Source organism: Syngnathus typhle, linkage group LG8, assembly GCF_033458585.1.
Source record: "Syngnathus typhle isolate RoL2023-S1 ecotype Sweden linkage group LG8, RoL_Styp_1.0, whole genome shotgun sequence".
Taxonomy (NCBI): domain Eukaryota; kingdom Metazoa; phylum Chordata; class Actinopteri; order Syngnathiformes; family Syngnathidae; genus Syngnathus; species Syngnathus typhle.
In genome coordinates, this window is record NC_083745.1 from 210,205 (window position 1) to 228,278 (window position 18,074).

Below are 18,074 nucleotides of genomic sequence, written 5' to 3' on the forward strand. Positions count from 1 at the left end.
TTCTTTTTTACGCCAGCAACATATTACTCAAGTGCAGAGAGAGAGAAAGGTTCAAAGCAAAAAGAAAACGATAAAGATATTACAAAAAAGATATAAATATGATACAAATATTTCTAAATATAGCAATGGAGAAGCTAGGCTGAATGAAAGCTGACTGTCAGAGTGAAATCAATCATTTGCTGTCAGTGCATGTGGAAAAGACCTCATGTACTTTAATCTGATCTTCAAGATTTGAAAAGTTACTCAAAGGCATTTCCTTCCGTGCGTTAAGGCAAATTGCGGACTTGGTGTCCTTTTCCTGACATGCGTCTAACTTCTTTAGCACCTAATTCACTTATGGTGGAAATGAAAGTTCAGCAGTGCAGCTTTGTTTGGTGTCCTCTCCACCGTCCCTCGCTCCCTCTCTCCCTCCCTCCCTCCGTCCGTCCCTCCCTCCCTCTTGCTCGGTACCAATCGGCCACCTCTCTGTCACTCCCTTTATGGCTTTTCCACACCAAATAATGAAGGTGCCATAAAAAGAAGGAAAAATATTGCCCTTGCAATGAAAGCCAAGTATGAGGTGTAAAAATCAAATTAAATGACCTTTCACCTCCACATTTATTGATGGCTTTTAACGGCAGCAGGTGTTGTCACTGAGGATATTTGACAAGATTTAAATCAAAGCACAATTACAGGTGGGCGACAAGTATGCCGACAGAGGGACAGTTGGGGGCCCAACGCCTCATATCCCCCCCCTTTTTCTTCTCCCCCCTAGCCCTCAACTTCCGGCCTCAACCATCAGCCGCCTCTCTGATTTAGGATCCGATTTTTCATCCGAGCAAAGTCAGAAATTCCAGCTCTTGACAGGGTACTTTTTACCCAGACACTTCTTCATCTCCCCCCTGTGTGATATTGTACTGCATCATCTGGCATCACCTCCTCCACAACTCCCAAGGTCATTTCTGCTTGACAAACTACTGTTGGCTTTATAATGTCAAGAGGCCTTGAACCAATATAAGCCGATTTTTAAAGCAGTCACCCGCCGCCGCCGCCGCAGCGGCAGAGCATTATGCTTAATTGACCTGGGATTAAATGTAGTGTGAAATTCTGGCGTGCCGTCTTGTCCGTTCACCTGAATGAATGACTCAACATTCACTTAGAAGAGATGGCGGGCGGGCGGGCGAGCACACACGGCCATATGCCACTCATCTGCTGTATCAACTCTTCCACCCACTTAAAGTATTTGTATTCTACCCCATTTACCTCAATCAGTGTCCAAGCCTCAATCTCGTATTAATATTAATGATACGTCTAATGTGACCACCGAGCGGAATGTATATGTAAAACGGTACGTATTAAGATTAGAAAGTCCGTTAGATTCAATTAGATGAGCTCCTTAATTGATCCCCAGAAGTATCATTTTTGTTGTCATTCACAAGCTTGCAGTTGGCATGAAGATCAAATTGACAGAAACAGTTACAAAGACATTCTTGATTTTTTTCTTTTTTAGTTAAACAGCATTGGTTGTTTTGATGAAAGCACATCAAACTGAAGTCGACTTCAGTTTGGTTTGTTTGCTGTAATGTGCAATAATGTGCCTTGAACCAAAAAAAAAAGACCTTTTCATTATGCTGCTGTGAATGTGTGCCTTATTTGAATTTTTTATCATTAGCTCATGTAATGATAATGGTGTGCTCGGCAACAACATTTGGATTGTTTTGACACACACACACACACACACGCATGCGCGTGCGGTGGATGGATGGTGGCACAGGGTGGACAGTGGAGCGTGGGCTTGCATCCCATCCCATCCCATCCTCTGCCATCCCTCATCCACAGTGTGCGAGTCTCTCCTATGACCCCGGCAGCGTGAGTTTGATGAATGCGTCGCATGTGCCCTCTTGAACCGCAGAGACTCCGACCGGGAGGGCCCCCTCCCGCTGGCTGCAAGTAATGGCCGCTGTTCTACATGGCTGACACATAATCACAAATACACAGCGCCACCGACTTACGTGTCAACTCCACGACGATTTGAGTCCACGGCAGAAATCTGTCAATTGTTACTCTCCTATTACAAGCCGCTTTCCTCTCAAATAGAAGCCATGTCATCGCTGTTGATATTTCATCTTGAAGGCGTCAACGTAGCGCCGTGTGTAATACACCAATGTAATGTCATTAATGTCCACTGGCCTGTCCGCTTTACGTCAAATGCTTCCCATCGCGGGATCGACAGACCGTAATTGTTCCCCGCTGTGGAAAATGTAGCACGGCCCGTTGTACGATCAAACCAAGCGTCCCAGATCCAAGAGGAGGTTTTGAAAGGGAAAAAGGCCCGGCCCGAGCCGGGCCCTCCAAGGGTTGCTAAGAGAACATCGCTGTCAGTCCCTCAGGGAAGCAGTCATGCAGGTGCCATAGCTACCTGTTCATCTCCCAGATAATTAATGTATACAAGAAGCCACTAATTGCACTTTTCACTAATGATTTATGGCTTTTGTGAAAGGGGGTAAATTGGGGGACGTGTGTGTGTACACTCTAGCCACTGAGTACAGCTGGGTGAGGAGACATGATTAATGAAGAGTGTGGAGATGGACTGGCACTGTGGCCAGAGAACCCCCTTGTCAGACAGGGCAACACACACACGCACACACGCACAGTGACAGATATTGCCAGTGTTGAGAAAGTGTTATTCAATTTTTATTGCTGTTGTTTTTAACGGTTATTGCAATTTTGTGTTGTTATTATTGTTGTTGTGAATGTTCATTAGTGTTATTATTTACAACTATATTGACTACTACTAGGCAAGGCATGTTTATTTGTATTGCACCATTCATGCATCAACAATTCAAAGTGTCTTCCAGAATTCAAAACAGTTAGAGGCTGTTGTTGACAGGAATCCGTTTCCAACTGATTTAAAGTATGCATTTGAAAGAAACAGACTTTGAGAATACATTTGAATCTTTTAAAACAAAGACGGCAGTGGAAAAAGTTTTTTTTCATCAATTGGTGTGGGTCAGGGTGATAATAGTTTGGGATTTTTTTATTATGTTAGTTTTGATTTTGTTTTGACTTTGGTCAGTTAGTATTTGGAGTAGGTCTGTTATTTTTATTTATTTATTTTCAAAAACACTTCATTTTAATTTATTTTTTAGTAGTTAAAGTTTTTGTTTGCTTGGTGTTGTGTTACAAAGAAAGGTGAACTACTATTGTCAAAAGGCTGTTTGACCTTCCTTCTTCTGTCCAGCAGTACCAAAATAAATAGAAATGACGAACCCTGAACGTGACAAAACCTGTATTTTTCCCTATAATTGCAGCTATAGTTCCAGTTTTTTTTTTTATAGTTTTTATTTTATAATATCAAATGTTTTTGTGCTGATTTGTGAGTTTGAGAAGTATTTTCCACACCCTAAGCTGAAGTAAAGGCTGCTCTTGGTTGAATGAATTGGACAGAAGTTGCCTCCTCAGGTTGAAAGCTCAGCTTTGGCTTTTCCGCGGAGAGTTGGTTCCACAGTAAATGCGGTCCAGACGTATGATTGAGAGTGCGCCGCTATCTGTCAGCTGGGCAATTGTGCCCCGCCTTACGCCATAGGCCCCATGTCTCAGCGACCCTGCGCGGGATAAGCCATAGCGATAATGGATGGATAGTAATCAATCAAAGTAGTCACTATTGGATTTTGCGCTTATTGAGTAGTTTGTGTCAGTGCAGCTCTTCTATCAGAAAAGCTGTCATAGATAAAATGTAAGTTGTCATTGCCTGTCTGTTTGTGAACACCTAGCAGCTTTCCAAAGCCCAATTTTTCATGTTGACACGTAGAGTAGATTAGGCTTGTGTTGTTCATTTGAAGCTTTGGAGTAGCTGCAAAATATACTAATTGAACGGCTTGTGTCTCCTTGCACCCTTTCAATTGGTTTTTGTTTGTTTTTTACCTCCACAGCTTTTAGAGTACGACAAAGAACTGTCAGTGTTCAAGGATCGACTGCACGAATTGGAAATATCCTTCCCACCCAGGTACGCGCAAACGCACACATGATGGATATTCATTCAACACTGTACGATACTTTTTCTTTTCTTTTTTTCTTGTACAAACTTATTATCAGCTTACTTATATTTACAGTAAACAATTTATGCTGCAACCTTTTTATGCAATTAAGAAATTCAAATTAAAAAAATGATGTTCTTTTTTTTGTCATGATAAATCTACTGCATTATATAAGCCAAAACATAGGCCATGTTTTGTTTTGGTTTACAATTGGCAGCGTAATCTTTTTTATTAAGATCAGGCAATGGAAAATGCAATTTCCCACTGCATGCATCTTGTCATGTCAAACATGTATTTTACAAATAAGGTGTGCAACGTACACAGTAAAATCATATTGAGCAAAACTGAATACAAATTGAGTCTGTGCTATACTTTGTATACAATGACTTGGTGCAGCTGCAGTAGTAGTAGTACAGATTTTTTTATGTCCTGTCATAAAATGTTGGCTACAATGACAAAAAGTAAAGCCTGAAAATGTTATTTTATCTGCCCGAAGTAACAATTCATCAATCCTAGTTAAAATGTTGACCACTGTGCCATCGAACTTGTTATCTAACATAAGAAAATATTTCCAAAACAGTTTAATGGCAGTTAATGGATTAATCATCAGTTGGCCTAAACCTCTTTCAATGTGGCCGCGCACGTCTGAATTTGTGTCAGTTCCTTTTTTACGGGATTAATATTGGTGCGTCTCAGAAAGCGGCCTCCTCTCTTCTTTCCTCAAACAAATGCATTTGCAATTAGCCCTTTCAGAAGGAGAGGGAGGGAGGGAGGAAGGGAGGGAGGGCAAATCTGCTGTCGGCGTGGAAATATGTTTCGGGAGCTGCGCGTTAATGGCGCTTGACCTTTGCCGTTGCTTGTGACTCAATCAGCGCAGATAATGAAAGGCTGTAATCAAACAATAATTACTTGATAAACTGCTCTGGTGGCAGGCACATGGCTACGGGGATTTTATTCTCTCTGCGTGTGGGAGAGACATTTGGAAGTGGTTATCAAAAGCCATGTGTTGTACTCAATGTTGAATTTCAAATTGACTTACCGTCTGTGTGTGTGTGTGTGTGTGTGTGAGAGCCCGAGATGCAGTAGGTGTGGGTGTGTGTCAAGGTTCTGCCGGTCCCTGTTTTTTAAATGACTGTGTGTCTTAATCAGGGGCCCCATTTACATCACTTTGCATAAGTGACATGGCGATTTATTGTCCTTTTATACAGGATGACATTTGCACCTATCCATATAATACTTAATCATCTTTCCACGGGGAGGCAGGACTGTGCCGCCGCCGCCGCCGCCGTGTTGGAATACAAATGATTTCCTCACGCTTGAGGTGATGATGAATCAAATAGATGAAACCCAGGAGCAGCACATGAAATTTCATTTGATCTACTCTGTGTGTGTAACAAACCACATCATTGTCAAGGCCCGTAATGGGTCGCAGTGGCCTAGTTAAACTTAAACAGTCCCCCCCCCCCCCCCCCTCCATTTCTCTTCCCCACACACACACACTGATCATGGCACATTGCGGAACCCCTCCTCCTGTCAGCTCTGCCTTGTGCTTCTTGAGCAATCAAGCCTCAATGATTGTTCTCCATCACATAGTCTGCTCCAGACCAGCCCCTCACCATCTGTGGAGTAATTACTCTTTTTAGTGGCAGCCGTCAGAAGACAACCTCACACACACACACGCGGCTCACTTTTTTTTCAAATCTATAAATCAATTCTATTCACAAACATTTCATCTGCAAGTGAATTTTCTCTGTTGTGTTGTGCTCACCAAGTGAGATGGCAAGATGACACAGATGCACTTACTATTATTGCTATGGTTGGAAATGATCTCTGGCCTTTTGGCTAAATGAAGCTTCTATTTTGAAATGGACATTCAAATTGACTTTTGAGATTTTGCGCCAAACTTCAACGGCATTGTGAGGAATTTACAAGAGTGGAGCTTTAGTCCCATGCCAAGCAAAAAAAAACGGATCAGACAAACGACGGTCCGTTGAGAGGGCGGCTTTGAGATGTGTTGAATGTCAGACACAAACTCAATTCTCTTTGTTCGTCTTGCCGGAGGGATTAGAGAGGATGTTGTCCGAAAAACGCAGCAACCAAAAGGATGCAACATGCGTCATTAGTTTCATTCATCTAACCGGCGCGAATATGACAAGTGAATCATCTCTCCATGCTTTTTATCCAGATTGTAACTTTTATCCCACCGTGAATATTTGGATGTGGCAATTTTTCCCCGCCCCCCGCATTTGCAAATTGTTGTTTTTTTTAACTCTCAAAAATTGTCTGTCAAAGTTGTTGCTGACAAGTATAAGTACTCAAGCACAGAGGTGAGGAATTTACCCTCAACTTGTTATAGCTGGCCCCGGAGCCAATGGGCTGCCATGCCCTGCTGATCAGCCACCGGGCCAACACACACCGACACTTGAGTTGTGAGGAGAAGTACACTGGCCGTATTCTGTACAAGTATCACTTTGTAAATACAGCACCCTCCATCATCATAGGCCACTATCCAGTAGATGTATATTCCAATAACATCCTTGATCAGTCCGACATTGGGTAAATTGGATCTATATATCCCGTAAAACATACCACAGCATCACTTATATTTAAACTTATTCATGCATTTTGATTGATTTAGTGGAAAGCTTTTAGTATTCCTCTGATCCAATTTATTTGCTCCTTTTTTGCACAAAATCAATGGGAAAATGAAATCGGGAGCCCGCCGTCAGTTGGGAATGCAGTGGACAGGGAGAGCGCAACAGAAGAATGTATTCACCCCCTAACACGGTTAGTGGAAATGGGCTTTGAGAAAGATTTTGAGTGACATCCACCAAGAGTACAAGTCTACGACCCATGTGGCTGGCAAACCATGAGTGATTTCTGGGAATGAAAATAAAAGGGAAGCAAAGTCAACGTGGAGAAAGACACATGACCGCAATGGGACTTTTTCCTCCAAGAAAGAGAAAAGCCACTGAAGATGATTTTCCAATACGTAGAAATAATTCCCTGCACTGACATCAATCAGTACTGTCAATGTTTTAATGAAGCTGCATCACTCTTAAGGCGCTTTGGGTGTGATGTGGAATCTAGAAAATGAACTGACTTTGAATACATCGTATTTATTACCTCTGATGACACGCATCAAATGATGGGAATCCAAGAGAGCCAGTAGAATAGTCAAAGTTGTGTGTGGGTTTTTTTTTGCAAGTCTAGACTTGGATAGAGAGAAGCGCAGACCTCTTGCTCTGGGGTCAAAAGGTGACTTGCGAGATGCTTACTGAAAGCTCCCCTAGAAACAACCTGGCCATGTTAGCTTCTTTTTTTTCTCCCTCTAACGCTAGAGATGGTGGAAGTAAGACACTATTTCAGGCAGAATCACCTTGGCCATTTCCAAGAAAGATAGGAATAATTGCACATGTGGCCTCCCGCCAATTTCTCAACTGCTAATAAGTGCGCTAATGAAGAGTCCATTTCCAGAGCAATGAAGATTTCTTTAAAGTGGCAATTTACGCAAGCCTGTTCTCAGCTGAAATACATAGCGGAAGTTTTCTAAAACGCTAGATGCCACGTTTGAATCTCACAGCCGGAATTCAATTTCATCCATAAAGACAATGCATTAGTGCACAATAATAGTGTTTCTTCTCAATATGCCAACCTGGCGTAGCTATAAGCCTTTTCGGCCATTTTTGCAGGTTCAACATTGAGCCCGTATGTGAAACCTTTCCAAAAACAACGAAAAAAAAGGTCTGCTGTCGTAGCATAGCGTAGTACGAGAATCTTTTTGCGACCCAAGCAGTTTCTTGTGAAGCTAGCCCCTCGGCCTCTGACGGCTACACGGGTGATGTCATCCACCCCGTATTTATTTGCGCATTTGCTTGTGGCCGTGTTTGTCCGATGGCGCCGCGGCTTCTGCTACTTCCAGCGTAAAAGCGCCTTTTTGTTCTCTGCCAACAAGTCATTGTGTCCTGATTTAGATGCACGCTCTCCATTTATGGAGAACAAACTAAATGTTTCATTAAAGCGCTGCTGTGCTGTGTGTGTAGCTGGTGAAGGGAAACAGCTGATCTCCTGAACACCAACATTGTTTCTAATCATCTGCGCATCCATCATTCTAACTACGAGAGAGCCTGTGAAATTGGTGAGGGACCATTGTCTCCATAATAGCTGAATAATGTCCACTGTCATGTGTCATTGCCCGGGATGATGCCACTGAAGGGAGGGCTTTGTTGAAAACAATCTTTGTTCGAGACGATTGAATCGAGGCCATCTGTGACTTCTTCCCTGGCCGCGGAGAAACGAAACGCTAGGCGTGTCGTAGCTGAAGCCGAGCAAGCTGTGAGCAATGAGCTAGCGATGGCATTTGACTGTGTTTGTACTGCGCTGTGCCAATGTTGCGCCTGCGAGGCTCCCAAGCAAACAGCCTGCTTTATTGATGGCGTTTGGCTGATCGTTTGGCGCGCCCGCTACGACGTGCATGTCGCCTCGTGTTTTTCCAGGCCTCCCCTGACAACGCAAACAAACTTTGCGAGCCGGCTTTTCCTGACGTTCCGGCCGACTTCGAATATCGACAACGTCCCGCCGTGCCTTTGCGTGCCCTTCCGCTCTCAAGGATTCGTAAAGACTCGTACCCAGCTTGCCAGTTCGGTCATTGCAATAACTAACTAAATTCTTCCCAGTCTCTGGTTTCGTCTCGGTAACATTATTTTATTAGGAGATCAAAGTCAGTCCAGACTGGTGTAGGATTTAAAAGAAAACAACTTGTGACTATGACAAGCCCCCTTGGTCAATAGGTAGGGGCGAATCCAATAGGTAGGGCCTCTCCTCGCCTCGCCTCGCCTCGCCTGCTTTTACTGCGTGAAAACAAGCAGGCAGGCCGAAGTAAATGTGAGTAATGCGTCTGCAGTCAAATCAAACATTAAGCCCTAAACCAAGCGTGAATGAGTGAGCTCTTGATGGGCTCTACACACTCTGGATACGAGACCATACTCTCATGCATCATCGGCGATGATAGGTCAGCGCCGCAGAAAATGGCCAAACAAACCAATCAGAAAATCGAAATGTCGACTTAAATAAGACGTGTTTTGCAAATGAGTTTATTATTCTCGGGCAGACCTGGCAGTTATTACAAATGACGACAAGATAATTGCTTTGCCTGGTGTCAGCCGGGCTAGACTTTAATTGAGCCGCCCTCGCCTATAATTTACTGTAACTGGGATCAGAAGATCATATTCATCTTTTTGTGAAGTTCAACTTTGAGGAGTTCTACGTGTTTGCCGATGGCAATGTCATTGTTCTAACAATGCGTCATTTATACGGTTGGATGGTAGATTGACCACAACTGACCTTAAAGATACTGACTAAAAAAAAAATTGTAAGTCAGTCTGTGCTGTATTTAATCTTTTCTTTGCGCCAGAGAAAAATTCTTGGGTGACTTTGGCAATGTTTTTTAACATATATTTCTGACTTTCAGAGGATCTCAGGTGAATTCAATTGAAACTGCTTTTCAGAAATGAAAAAAAACTGGAAAATTCACAAGTTCTGGAGGGTCTCTTTTTTTTAAACAAGTAGTATAATAATTCATATTGTGATGTGGTGCAATTGTACACCACTGCAAAATACAATTTTGAACATATCATTCAAAATATCAGACTTATTTTTCCTGCTTTTGAACATATCATTCAAAATATCTGACTTTTTTTTCCCCTGCTCATCTATTGGATATTCAACGGGCAGTGTACCTACGTACGTAATTTTCTTTTCTCTTGTGTGCGTCCAAATTGCGTCACGGCTTCTCTGCAGGTGCACAACGTTATCAGCGTGGACAATTAATTACTGTAATTAGTCTTGCTATGGGCAATGAGGGTCTGATAGGACCGATGGCCTCCAGCCCACACACCCTCTCAGACCGTTTACCCACTGTGATCAATTTGTAAAGTCACTAATCGGACACGTTCATCACTTTGGCCAGAGCGCCGCCGCGTTCAGCTGTTTGCCGTTGCATTAAGGCGCGTTATCGCGCTCGGAACCAACACAAAAAGGGGAACGGCCTTTAAGTCCACACGCACGCAATTGTGAGACTTTCATAATCATCTTTTACAACTGCCAGTTGCCCTAAAAAAATGTTGTGGCTAATTGCTATCCGGTGGAAGTTTATGGTTTGAAGGAAGGGAGGAGGAAAACTTTTCTCATCTTCTCTCAATCTCTTTCTTGTTGGTCAATAAAGCCGTAATGGAGTCGGGCACTGATAGGAGGATTGTTCACTGTGAGGAGCGCGATCCCTCCCTCCCTCCCACCCACCGTCCCTCAGGAAGCAGGAGGCCACCCGGAATTCAAGCATCTCCACAAGTCCTTTGAAGATTTTGCTCTTTTCCACCTTCCCTCAGCCTCTTTCTGTCTGATCCGTCCGTCTTCATCCCCTCTCTCTTGGATGTGTTTCACTCATCCTATTCTTGAGGCTGTCTTTTATCCGGATCACTCCTTTAGCCTTTTTGATTAGCATCGAAGAGAAAAATCATGCATCTCCCCTGTGGTTTAAGTGCTATTGATGCTAATTGGAGGCAGGGAAACTCTTTAAGTTGTGCTCCGCAGGTCTGTTTGCTCACCTGGTGGGGGGGCGGCCGGCCCTGTGCGTGTGTGTGTGTGCACGTGTGTGTGTGTTTGTTGACCCTGTTTGTGCCCTGGTTTTAACCCCATAGAGGCCATTCTCAACCAGTGTATTGTGAGAGCTTTTAAGGTGTGCCGCGGGAAATGAACACATTTCACTTCATTTGTTAAAAGACAAAATATTTACAAGTGTCTTTTTTCATTGGTCAAAAATCTATTAGCACTGTTTTAACATTTGTGCGATGACATTTTTCAAACTTCAAATTTCTGCCTTCGCTCAGTCAAGGTTGGCCATTTTGATTTCATTGGGAAATCAATCGTCCACATGGTGGTCACAGCATGCACCATTTATATGAAGTGCTTCTGAAATGAAAACCTGAAAGTTACAATTGCCTGATTGTTGAAATTGCACATTTTCATCTTCGGTTTTGATGACATCGGGACAAATTTTTTGTCCATCACTGCTCAATGGTATTGTAAGTCGCTTTTGAATATGTTCAATCAATCAGCGCTTAAGAAAATGACTATTTTTTTTTTTTTCCGATATACATAAGAAAACGTCGCTTGCAGGGAACAGCCACTTTGTGTTCCGTTACAGTTAGCAGAGGCGCTATTGAAGGAGCAAATTGGATTGGCATTACAGTACGTAAGCCTTCCCTTCCACCCTGATGAGCGCCGGCAAACAAATTGGGTTGGCGCTGTGTAAATCTAAAGCCGTTTGATGAGCCCAACGGGCAAATTGAATTCTCCACAATGTAAATCTTTATCAGCGCCGTGCCGTGCCGTGCTGTGCTGCACCTCCTTCTGCTTAAATCAAGTGATCATTTCATGCTGTTTGGAGACACGTGCAATCTCCATTGGCCATTTGCCGCCACCGCTGCACCTAATCTGTTTTTGATGACTGTGTAGGGATGTAGTCATACTTATCGGCAACTGAGTCTTCCCCGGCCGTCCAGCCAGCCAGCCAGCCAGCCAGCCAACCAGCCAGCTCCGCCTAGATTGCTGTCTTTCTCGCCACTATTCTGCCCCTCCCTTCCTCTCTCCCTCTGTCTTTCTCTCATTTCTCTCCGCCAAACACACACTCACAACCTGCGCAGTTGGCAGAGAAATATGACTTTGATTAAGCCGTTCGTATGTGTTGATTCAAGAGATTACTCGGATGACTAGTCATGCTAATGGACCTCCTGTTGTTTTCTTGAAATGACTTGGATCACTTTGTGCGATAAAGCAGAAGATGTCATTGTTTTCAAACACTTTCATATTCATATCTCACATTTCCATCTCCACGTTACAGGTGGCACTTAAGATGTATTTGCATTCATGTTGATATGGATTCTTCATATCTCTGCTTCTTTATTATTATTATTTGTTTAAATCAATGAAAGTTTTGATTGCAAAATTCAATTGAAACAAAACCTGAGTGATGAATGTTACCGATTGTGTGTGCCAGCTACCCATACAGTGAAGACAGCAGTCAGGGGAAGCAGTACATGAACACCAGATGCCCTGCCTGGTGTGACCGAATCCTCATGTCTTCAGCTGCCAGAGACCTCGTCTTAAAGGTCAGCTTCCTCCTCCTGATTATCATCAAATGCCATTTAAGATGTTTTTCTCCATTTAATGGCCATCACAACCTGTTAGAGTGAGAGCCGCAAATTGGGATCTTTAGCAAATCAGCCCTATAGAGTTCCTGGGGCCCTCATCTTGTTCCTAAAACCACCGTTTGTGTCTTCTCTCCTGCTTCACTCATTAGCTTACTGTATGCTTTGCAAAGCAGCCCTGCTTGATCATGTCAATGGAAAAGAGTCCAAGATCAAAAGCTTGCGTGACCTACGAGAACTAGCAAGCAAGCATTTTTGATCCTGCCGCTCGGATTCTGAGCACATATTTGGGTGCGGAGAGGCAAACCTTGCCGTTGTTCAGCTGTGAAACGAGATGTACCCTCAACGGGGGTCCGCTCAGGAAGTTGGACTTTCTTTTGTTCGGCACAAATGAGGAATTCCTTCCTGACCTTTCTTCTTTGCTGACCGACCGGAGCGACACTAAGCGCAGAACGCTAAATTGAAGAAAACGGTTGGCGCTGAAAGCCCACCTGGGCTGTTTGCCGTGTTTCCGTGGAGCGAAAGCTAATGGCTTTTAATGCGGACGACAGTTAGTGTGTCCGCAGATTGGCTGATGATTCACTGAGCACACGTTGCCCGGCTCTGAGCATTACAGATTGTTGAGACATGGGCCTGTAAACAGGCCAGCGCGTGGCGTCATCTATCATGGCACGGTCGGTTAACTCGCCATCATGTTATTTTCTGCTTGCCGAGCCCTAACACGCCAAAGGTTGCCTGCCGGCTGCGCGGCGTGGCGCGGAACCACCGGCTCCACGACCGGCGGTAATGAATGTTTAGCCGAGCGAGCCAGCCAGCGAGGGCTCCTCCTCCGCCGCCGGAGGGGCCCGGGGTAATTTGTTTATCTGTCTAAAGATTACGCAGCCTGAAAATGCACAATTTGATGCCGCCTTTGTAAATGATCAAGTGCGCCTTTGATGAATGTACGCGCGGGCTTCGGGAGGCAGCGGCTCGCGGACGTATAGAGAGGGTGCCGGTGCAGAGAAAAAGGTAGCGTGAGGTGGCGCCGCTGCGCGTGCCGACCCCGCTCCACCGTAGGATTGGCCTGAAGTTAATTTGGATTTGGCTTTATGGTTCATTCTCGAGCTCCCTGTCTCTTTTCTTCTGAACCGCTTGTGCACTTGTGCATACGCACGAGTGTGTGTGCTGTTCTGTGCGGTGGGGGCGGGATGATGGCTATTTAAAAAGTCTTTAGTTCAACCAGACAAGTGTGATTTATTCTCCAGTCTGCAGATACACGTCCGCATGGGTAACAGCTTCTTTGTGTGCACAAAGTGAAATTGAAACACGATTCCCTCAGATGGGCTGGAGATGACGGCGGCAGTGCATGGCCTTTTTCGAAGCAAAACACACACACTTTATAAATGACTTCTGTGTTTCATTTCTCTTCACTGGTCAGGGCACAAGTTGGGAAGAGGATCTCAAAAGGTGTTTTCGCCTCAGTGGCGACAACTGTGAGAGAGGTTGTTTCTGCAACTTATTATTGGGTTGCGCTAACTTTTCCTTTTTTTTTTTTTTTTTAAATTAGCAACTTTATTACAAATATTGAAAAAAAAATCTACAAATGGGAAGTTTTCTGTTATAGAACATTTGAAGCTAATATGACATGCAGGTGTAATCATTTTTTAAAAACTTCTTTATTCATGATATTCCTTTTAATTTGATATTTGATTTTGAACCAGGCGTACCTTATGCATTTACAGACGACTCGTTGTCTTCTTTGCTGTACTCATCGTTTTCTTGGTTTGTTTGCAGCCAGAAAATGAGGAGAAGTCTGTCGTCTATGATAACATCGGGGCCAATGTCTGCATGGGGGACCACAAGGTGTGTGGCTTTCTTTATGTGTATGACTTTAATGCTACCAGGTTGAGGCAGAAAGGTTACTACAGGTATTTGTAATCCCTCCCATGTTTTATAGTCCAATGTTAATTTCATTCAGACCTTTTAAATCTGTTGAAGTGTTTGTACTCACTGACCACCTTAGGGACACCTGCAAAGTCTAATACGCCAATAAAAGAGCAGCATCAACATTATCATTAATACCTGTACACTTAAGTTATATGATCCTACTGTATTTGCAAAAAAGAGCATTCTTTTCTCGTACTCATGTATTGGATGCTGTGAGGGAAACGGAGTCGTCACACTAACACAAAAACACAGTACATTTACTTGAAGGATAAACCAATGTCATGGAAAGGACGCACGTTGACAAAGAAAAAAAAAAAAGCGAACTACTGACACACTTGAACGAGATCACACGTATGACGGTCGAGCTGCCGTGTTTGCATGATGCCGCAAGGCTTGGGAGGGCATCGACCGCTTCACCGTTCAAGGATCTTCAGGAGTCATTTTCAGATCTATGACCCAAATGTATTGCAGAGGACCAGGGGGGGCCCTGATGTTAAACAGTGTGGCTTCAGTGTGCTCCGCGTCAGACAGCGGAGCGGCTCTGGCTGTGAATGAGAGGCGCCTTAAGTCAGGTCTTTCATGCTTACTCACTGTGACATAGGCGCTGACGTGTGTGTGCGAGGTGACCCGAGCCGGCCGGCCGGCCGGCGAGCGCATACTCCGACGGGCCCTCGGCTCTCAGCCGCACACTGGTGCTAAAATCACAGCTGGTTATGTTTAAAAAATGTCCCGCGCTGTTAGCGGGAAGGCTCCAAAACACACCGGCCTGGTATGTGAGTTTAACCTCGGTGACATACGAAAGCTTCCACTTGTCAAGCGAGGCAATAATAATCAAGTGTTCAGGAAGTGCTTTCTTCTGAATGTGACTTTTCGCCATCTTCTCACTGCCATTTGTCTCTCCCTCCCTCCCTCCTTGCAGCCTGTCTTCCTGTCCTTCCGAATAACACCGGGGGCAGGTAAACGTAATGCAAATAAGCACAAGTGTTGTGTGGTGCAGTGATGTCGTGGTAAATATGCTTTCTTTTTATTTCTTACACTTACTCCTCCTTTTTTGATTTGTGAATCCCACATGGTCACTTTAAGAGTCTCCGTTCAATCCGTACTATGGACAAATGTGTTAGGACACGTGCTATAGGAATTGTGAGTCATGAAGACTAATCATCGAGCTAAAATATTTATTATAAGATGTGCGGTGTGAAAAGTTCCATTCATTTTCTGTGTCTAAATTATGTCAATGAAATTTCATATCGTTCTTGAATTCATGTCAGACATACCAACGAACCACATGATCAAAAAATGATCAACAATATTAGTACACACCTCCCGTATATATAGAGTGTTCTTTGTTATTGCATTACATTGCACATTTTGGAGAAACTTTTTTTTCCTACCACCCGCAATTGCCTGGTGACCATTCCAGGGTGTCTCTTGCCCAATGGATGGCTCCAGCTCCCGCGCGGGTCTCTAATGAGGTCAAGCGCTATACAAGTGGATGGATGGACTTGCGTGGTTCCTATTTTGCCACTTTAAGAGCATGTGTGAGGTCGGAGGACACTCGTAGGGGACTAAGAGTCAACGTCTGTTGTATTTCATCCCGAGGTCTTTGAGAGTGTTGAGGTCAGGCTTCTCGCATTCTTTCATTCCAAACTATGCATTGCCTCTCTGGATCCAAAAAGGGCCCTTCAATTTCAACGCATAGACTTCATTATTCACAATGGCCATGGTAAAAAGTTGATGATGACTTCATCACAAAATGTGTTTTAAAACCTTTGTCCAAATAGTATGAGCTCCCACATCACGTTTGCTAATTGCTTAAAATGCTGCAGTCATTTTAAGACATTTACTCACAAACTTGAGCTTCGGTGTGCGTTAAAAAATGTCGCCGTTACATTTCTACTTGTACTTAAAAACATATCCTGTCTTCCGCCCCACAGGAAATTGTTGCCAAAGGGGGGAGAATATATTCTGTGAAGCGCCTCTGTGAGAACACAAGGAGAGGAACACACACACGCACACATTTGACCACACACATACACTCACACACGTGCAAACACATCCACGCACGCACGCACGCACGCACGCACGCACATACACTTTGCACAAGCATACACTGAAGAAGAAGAAGCTATCCAAACTTTTCCAGCAGTGCTGAGCAGCCGTCCCCACAGCTCATTCAGTTGAAAGCACGTCGTTTTTCCTCTCCATAAAACACTTGTTGAAAATGTGGACCAGCACCCGAGGGTGTGAGGGCCCCGGCCGGCTCCAGACAAGTCACACATCGCTGACCTCACCGTTGCCATGCAACCCACGCCCCCCCCCCCCCCCCTCACCCCCCCCCCTCACCCCAGTGCCCCTCACAAAAAGAATTAGAAGAGGATGGACGAATGGGACGGCGGGCCTAATTGTTGCCAAAACTCTAATGGAAAAATCAGTCGTGCAACACATAATTGCCATTTTTTTCTGCCTTTATGTCTATATGTAAGAAGTTTTAAGAAAAAAAAAAAAAAGTGCAATGCAAACGACTTCTATCTATAGGTTAATTTGTACGTTGGACAGAATAACGTTAGGCTCGTTGCTGGTTTTAGTGCTTTTCTCTTATTCCTTTGAAAGAACTTTTTAGTTCATTTCAGCCGTCTATATAAATATAAGGTGTGTGTTTTTTTTTGTTTTTTTCTCTTCGCTGCCATACATGACCACATCATTTGAGTCTTGTTTTATATACTGTACATTTTAAAGAGAGATAATTTATAATTCTTGCGTTTGGGAGATCCTTGCAGCCACGATGACCTTTGAGTAATGATGAGAAAGTGTCCAACCACGGTGATTTATTCCTCTCCAAGAATGTTTTTAAGCAGTGCCATAGACCATGCAAAGTGTATACATTGTCATATATAGCACACTCACGTTATTGCATTATTATCATTCTTACTCTAATTTATTTCTACTTCATAATAATAATAATATGGTTCTGAATGTAATATTTTAGGTAGGAGTGGGTGTCCTTTTGTCAATTTTGTTACTGCTGTTATGGTGCCAAGTACACAGAAATGAAGTGTGGAAATAAGGATATGGTTCAAGACAATGGTTATTTTAAAAAAAAAAGATTAACTCTAAATGCAAGAAGAGACCAAGTAAAAGAATTTGCTTTTATTTGCCTTCCATGTAGCCTGCAACAGTCTTCGGTGCAAAAAAAAGAAAAAGAGCATTTATACGTGACTGGGAATGCCTGTTTTGTTTTTATGGTTTGAATTTATTACACTACACGTGTTAAGTCATTAGATTGATCCTCTGTGATTTTTGTTTTCATTTAGAACACTGCAAGTGGAAAATAATTTCATGCCTGCTGCAGAATGTGTTTTTGTGTGCGTGTGTGTGTGGATGAGTGTGTGTGCGTGCGTGCGATTTGGGTTGTTAGGCAAACAAGTAGGGAAACGATAAAACAAAGTGATGCTTGTTTTTGTTCCCGCTGCTCGTCGTGAGTTTACTGTGGGACTATGAGCCGCAGTTTCCTTCACTCCATTTTACAGTATCAAAGCAAATAGAGATTTTATTCCAGCCCCTGTGGAGCGCCTCATGGCCTACAGGTGATGCACTTGCCAAGCAATAAACATTAGAGCTCACCCAATGCCTCCTTGTCCTTTTGTAACTAGTCAATAATGTCTTTCTGCACTTAAATTGATCATAAATTCAATCCATTTTTTATTTTTATTTTATTTTGTTAATATGTGCTGCATTCCAACTCAGAACAAAGCTGCAGTCGCACAGGAGCCACATTAGCCGTAGGCCTTTATCTGTTCAAACGTTTCATCGGCCTCTTTTTTTTGACAAAAATAAACGAAAAACAAATGCGCAGCAGTGTTATTTAGAATGTGTAGTATCTAAAATTGCTTAACGTCAAAAATCTCATACTAGAGAATTGAGTTATAAT

General features: G+C 43.4%; 1 protein-coding gene across 2 annotated transcripts in view; it reads left to right on the forward strand.

Moving 5' to 3' along the window:
• Positions 1-16,243, forward strand: part of LOC133158178 (inositol polyphosphate-5-phosphatase A-like) — a 73,889-nt gene extending 57,646 nt beyond the window's left edge. Inside the window, exons 12-16 of one of the 2 annotated variants that reach the window (XM_061285173.1) lie at positions 3,912-3,985; positions 12,070-12,181; positions 13,994-14,062; positions 15,066-15,153; positions 16,081-16,243. In XM_061285173.1, the coding sequence (XP_061141157.1) occupies positions 3,912-3,985; positions 12,070-12,181; positions 13,994-14,062; positions 15,066-15,146 (336 nt within the window). In that variant the 3' untranslated portion in view covers positions 15,147-15,153; positions 16,081-16,243. The remainder of the gene's footprint in view (positions 1-3,911; positions 3,986-12,069; positions 12,182-13,993; positions 14,063-15,065; positions 15,154-16,080) is intronic. The other variant, XM_061285172.1, reaches the window with a different exon arrangement.
• Positions 16,244-18,074: the final 1,831 nt, after the last annotated feature.